Source organism: Pelmatolapia mariae, linkage group LG20 (genome assembly GCF_036321145.2).
Source record: "Pelmatolapia mariae isolate MD_Pm_ZW linkage group LG20, Pm_UMD_F_2, whole genome shotgun sequence".
Classification (NCBI taxonomy): domain Eukaryota; kingdom Metazoa; phylum Chordata; class Actinopteri; order Cichliformes; family Cichlidae; genus Pelmatolapia; species Pelmatolapia mariae.
In genome coordinates this window covers 9,435,954-9,441,953 of record NC_086244.1, presented here as the reverse complement: position 1 = coordinate 9,441,953, position 6,000 = coordinate 9,435,954, and the positions used below count along the sequence as shown (strand labels likewise).

At 43.0% G+C, this 6,000-nt stretch overlaps 1 protein-coding gene across 1 annotated transcript in view; it reads left to right on the top strand.

Annotated features, from left to right (window-relative positions):
* Nucleotides 1-466: 466 nt before the first annotated feature.
* The window catches only part of itga5 (integrin, alpha 5 (fibronectin receptor, alpha polypeptide)), a 32,744-nt gene continuing 27,210 nt past the window's right edge, over nucleotides 467-6,000 (top strand). Inside the window, exon 1 of the mRNA XM_063465089.1 lies at nucleotides 467-843. Coding sequence (XP_063321159.1) covers nucleotides 635-843 — 209 coding nt within the window. The 5' untranslated portion in view covers nucleotides 467-634. The remainder of the gene's footprint in view (nucleotides 844-6,000) is intronic.

Below are 6,000 nucleotides of genomic sequence, written 5' to 3'. Positions count from 1 at the left end.
GGAAAAGGCACATGAGAGTCTTGCATTTGGAAAGCGAAGCAGTTATATTTATAGTTTTTAAAAAAAGCGTGAAGTGACGTTTCACTGACCTTTCAATCACCTAGCAGCCTACCTTCTCTGCCAACAAATTCGGTCTCAAAGGGTCACGATAAGTGTGAGATAAAATCAGAAAGAGGCTTTAAGGTCCATTGTTAACAGTCTTAGTGTGAGTGATAAAAGCGAGCGCATTTCTATCACATTAGTAAACATATGGGTTAGTGGATTAGAAGATCCCTCTTCGAAGTTTTTTTTATTTCTTCTCCCCTCTCTCTCTTCGTTTTTTTAGGGAATCACAAGCTCCTCCTCTTCTAAACTCTGTTACGGGTCTGGGAACTCCCTGCTGTATGTATCCTGATTAGGTGAGCAGAGAAGGCGTGGGCCTGAAGAGGGGCAGAGAGAAAGAAGCTGCAAGAAGAGCGGGGACGCTGAGAGGAGCTGACGGAGCATTAATGAGATATTGGCCGCTTAGAGTTACAGGGATGCAATTGTAGTTTTACTCCCCACTGTTTACAGGCTTCATCTACGGACTAGAAAGCAAAACATTTGGCCAATTTCCATTCAAAACTAACTTTAGTGGATTAATTTATTGTCAAAAATGGGCTTGGTGAGATTTCTCACAAAGACGCCGGGGATAGTAGCCTTTCTCGCACGCTCATTCCTTTGTATTATCGGGCTATTACTGACTTTATCTAAGCCTGCCTGCAAGGCTTTCAACTTGGATGTGGAGAACCCAGCTGTTTACAGCGGACCCAATGGGAGCTACTTCGGATATGCAGTTGACTTTTATTTGTCTGATTCTGGCAGGTAAGTGTGCTTAATATAGAAAACAGAAAATGTAACTGCAGAGCGTTATGTAGTAAAAAAAAAAAATATATAACATAGTTTCCGTATAAGGTCTGAAACATTTGAGGTTTATCTGGGCAATTCAAGTTTCCCAGTTGTACGCAAATATTGCGCACAGATTGCAGTGTTCATTGAAGTATTTCGGAACTTCTGGCCAAACTTCAGCCATCTACAGCTCACCCGTTAAAGTCAGAAGTTTCCAATAGGAAACACATTTCATTTGTGGGATGTTGTTTTGGCTCGGAAAATCGGGGTTTTGTGTGTATACTGTGCTTCCTGGACGCATGCCTTGCGCACAGCGCGCACACGGTCAGCCTGCCTACAACTTACTGCAATTGAATTTATCCAGAAAATTTGATTTTTTCTTGTAAGTGTTTTCTGAAATAAAGCCCACATAACTCCAATATAAAAGATTGAAAGCTTCATCACAAAAAGGATGAACCGAAACAAAGATCGGAACATTCGGAAATCGCCCTCAAAGTTTAATCTCATTGTCCCTCCAAATTACAAAATTAAGATGACCTTTTAATCCGCCCTTGCCTTGAAACCCCAGAACAAGCCACCTCACTGCAACCTTTAGCGATCACATCTCGGTATTAAATGCTGTGGCTGATTGTGATGCTTCCTGGTTCATCTGGGATGTGATCCCAGTGACTCTTAGCATGCCGTGACCGTCTCAGTATTATTCCCGAGGGGTTTTTGGCATCAGTCACTTTTGGAAGTAAAACTTTGGCAGGCATGGCTGTGACCAGGACTTATACTCCAGTATTCTGTGGGGAATATAAATAAGGGGTGGGGTGGGGGATGCTCTGTCCCAGTATCATATAGTCTTTCTATCAGCTGGAATGCAGGAAAAGATAAGACATAGATTACATTAGTTCCTGACAGTTCTGCATTTGTGTTTGTGTTTTGTGTTGCTGACCATTCACTATATTTTGGTGAGACTTCCACCCAAACCTGTAATTGCAGTAATCATTAACAAAAAGTTATACAGCCGGAGTCAGGACTTCACTCCAATGTAATCACACTCTCTGGCTGACGATGTGTCTGCTGAACAGTTTCTCAGACCACTGTTCAAGCAGCCAGCATGCAGCGATTTGAGAACGGGCTTTGTGCCGAGTGGGCCGCGAGCATCAGCTTTAGTTTCCCTGTTTCTCCTCCCCACTTCCCTGGACGGCAGACTCTCAGACATGAACAGATTTCCTCCTCTTCTATGGCCCTGACTGTCTCTTTAAACTCCTTCTGCTATTGGTTTTTATTTCCCTGCCTGGGAAGCAGGGGTTTTAGGAGAGCTGTATGATTTAGAATGTGAAGCTTGCATGCACAGATCCCTCTCCCCCTCTCCGGCTTTCCCCTCCTTATTTCCTCCTATGCTGATGTCATTCTGCAGGCTTTTTAATTCACCCATCGCCTAAACCTTCCCCCACTGTCTAGCCTCTCTCCCCATCATAACTCCTAGTCTCATTAAGTATCAGACACTGTAGACGTCATCTTACCGATGACTTAATCTGAACTTTTTTACAGTTGAGTCGCTCTGCTCATGGAGGCGGACGTGAGACAATGGTTTATATGTCCAGGACAAGGATATTGCTTAAATGTAGTTTCCTAAAACACACTGCCCTGTAATTTTCCTCCTGATGATCTGTGTTCCAAAGGCAGACATCAAATAAAACGAAAGTCTGAGAGAGCACATTTAAAACCATTACTCATCGCTTTATCTGCAAACCACATTCATCTGCCACATTTCATCCACACTTTCTTAGAAGTGTACACATCAAACATTATCAGCAGTGACATGAAATGAGTTCCTATTATCTCTTGTTTTGCCATCACATCATCATTGTCCACAATTTTTGGAGCCATAAGATGTGGGGGAGTATCTGGAACCACTGTGAGGTCAGTTGAGGGTTGCACAAAGAGATTCTTCTTGTCAGGATGAACTGCTGTGAGCCTGGCTCCAACCTTTAGGTAAAATTATTGCTGCTTTTCATCCATGCAGATTGCAGATGTGGATTCAGAGACTGAGACTTTCTCCTATCAATAAAGCTGCTGTCAAGTCAACAAAAAAGTGGGCTGCTTTCACCCACTTTGATGATGATCCTTGACAGCTAGTTTATATGTGGGCCTGCCATGCCCTTTGGCATGACATAATAAAGTTAAATTTAGACATTTGTGGATGGCCCACCATGGAAGGACGCCTGAGGATAGAACTATGTGTGACAGCTCTTGTCAGAACAGGGCAGGAAGAGCAAGAGGATATATGGTTCCCTGTTGTGTGAGCATGTTTCTCCATGTTGAGTGAAGATGGACATTTCACAGGCTTGCTGTTTTCTGTGTACATCAGTCCCCTTGTGTACCCTCCTCTACATGGACTTTGGAGGGCTTACTCTTTCCTCAACCACTTAATCACAACCACTAACTGACTGCTCTTTCACTTTCTCTGGTGTCTGGCATGGATAAGGGAGTGGATCATACCGAGATAGAAAAGGTTAAAGATCAGGAGCTGTAAACAATAACAGACCTCGCCTGGAGTGTATGAGCAGAAGAGACAGGTTGATGTGTTTCAGTGATGTGTTTGGTGATATGGATTAGCTTAGCAAGCCCTGTGCCTGTCCTGGTTTGGCCGTGACAAACACATGGCAAGGTCAGCCAGTCCGTGTTGGTAACTCTCCTACAGTTTAATCTCTCAAACAGTGTTAGAGTTAAACTAATATTGACACTGGACTGGCTGCTAATGCAGCAGTGTTTTTTCTGTGCCTATGCAGGGGTCGCTCTCCATATATGATCAGTCTTATTTCTTTTATTGTTTTCATTGGTGTCCTGTTCTATAGACCCGGTTCTAAATCAAACCAGTAAGTGTTTGAGCTGCAGCACAGCACAGCTTGTATATTTGGGTTGCCAAGCTTTTCTTCATCCAGGTTCTCGTTGTTACGTGCAGACAAAGGGGCCCTTTGTCTAATGGCAGAAATTGTTTACCATTTTCCACTGGAGGAGCTTTCACTGTGACTCATTTCTTTTTTAATTTATTAGCCTTAAAAAGCTGCTTTAATTTTCTGTTGTCAAATGTTGTTTTCACCTACTGGCCAGTAGGTGGGAAATATTCATGCAGGTTTTTGTGAAGTCAGGCGGGAATAGTTAGCGTGGTTACACTGTAGTCTCTTTCTAGGTTTTGCTGTTTTTCTTTTAGTAAAAGATACTTTTTTTATAATGAGTCTCTGTGTGTTGCAGTGGAAACAGATGTCAACGTGGATGGTGATGATGGCTTTAAAGGGCCAATGGACCCCGCTGTAATGTCTACTCTATTAGCAATGTCCCGAGGATGTCACGTTTGCTTTGGTTTTGGAATGGAGCTAGCCACTGGTCAGGGCTGCCCTGACTCATACTTCAGATTTAATGTCTCACTGCCAGCAAGCCTGGTTTGTTTTTACCTTGAATCATGAAATGACTCACTTCTATAGTAATCTGATAAGGGCTGTCCTTTATATAGCAATAAGCACATGACGCCATTGTCCTCTTGTGAAATTCAAATTGGAATCAGTTTTATTATTTAGGAATATTTAGGTAACATTTAGCCTTTCTTGCCTATGAATGTGAGCTTCTGTATATGCATGTGTGGGTGCAGCAGGGGTCAGAGGGGTGGAGAGGCAAAGTGCTCCAACAGCTGCAATCCCCCATGTTTAATACAACAGCTTCTCTATTCTGAGGTGAGAGCATTAGACCCCCTGATGTGGCCATTGTGGAGAGGTGTGAACCAGCAGCAGTAAAATCCCCGCAGGAAGATTATAGGGCCATAGGACTGTGAAAGAGGAAGGGACTGTGATCGTGGTTGGGGATGGGCAACAGTTTGGTATGAGAAAATGCAAAGATGAAAATCTGAGTCATTTTGGATGTTTTTCTTAGTAGCCGGGTGTTTTAAATTTCTTGCTTGCCACTTGTGAAACAACTTGACACATCGGTGGTTTTAACAAAACAGCTGCTGCTTTCCCTACATTTAATCTAGTGAGTTCAAATTGATTGCTGCTTGTTGAAAAGTTGGAAGAAAAGGCAATGATCGCTGAATGAACTTGTTGTCAAATTGCTGATCCGCGTAACAGCTCCTGGTTGAGAGCTGTGAAGAGAGTCAGCTGCTGAATAGCATAAAGTACTGAAGCCTAAGCTGTTATTTCAGTTTGTGACATCTGCTTGGATGCGCACACATTTTGCCTGTGTGACAATAAACAACATTATTTGGCTACCTTAGCTAGCAGTGCCTCAATTTCCAGGCCACCTGTTGCCCAGCTATATTATCCTTCTGAGGATACAGAGGAAATGGTTTTGCTGTGATATGGGATCAGATCCTTGAGAGACAGGGCTGTTTATCTTATCATCACTGGTGGGTGCATTTTCAGATCTTAATGACTTCTTTTCAAGTCAGTGCTGGGATCTGGAAATGTCTGTAAATTGTTAAAAAAAAAGGACATAACTTGCTCTAGGCTTGTAGAGCTACATATAGATCTTTCCCCCGTCCTGCAACTTACAGTAACATCTGACTGTTAAGAAAACGGTGGCCTCTGCTCAGCGTAGTAGACTCACTGTAGTCAGCACGCGCCAACCAAACACTGCTACTCTCATCATATTCAGGCTCCTGGACAGCAGCACTGACAACATGTGTGTATGTGGTGTGTGTGTGACTAGACGAGCGTCCATATGGCAGCTGTAAGGACTCAAACAGCTTCTGTCTGGCCTTGACTTTGAGAGTACTATCCTATTTGTATGGTTCCATGTGATCTGCAATAAATCATCAGACACTACTGCCTCTCATTTCTGTCATTCAGCTGATCTCACTTCTCAAGTGTCAGTCACGCTACAGTTGGAAATCATTCAACTTTTCTTATATGTGTTCCACATTTTAACTTGCTTTCAAATTTTGTCTCTGCTCCCGCTGATCCAGGTTTCATTCAAACTGTTCATGAGAGGGACGTTTAAATCTCTTTTTTTTCACTGAAGGAATGAGAGCAGTGAAGGTCATGAGCTGTCTCTGGCTTAGATCAGATCACTGCATATGAGATCCTTTTTCTGATATGGAACCACTCCAGTGTTTAACCATATCCTAATAGGTTAGTGCAAACTCTGGGGCAC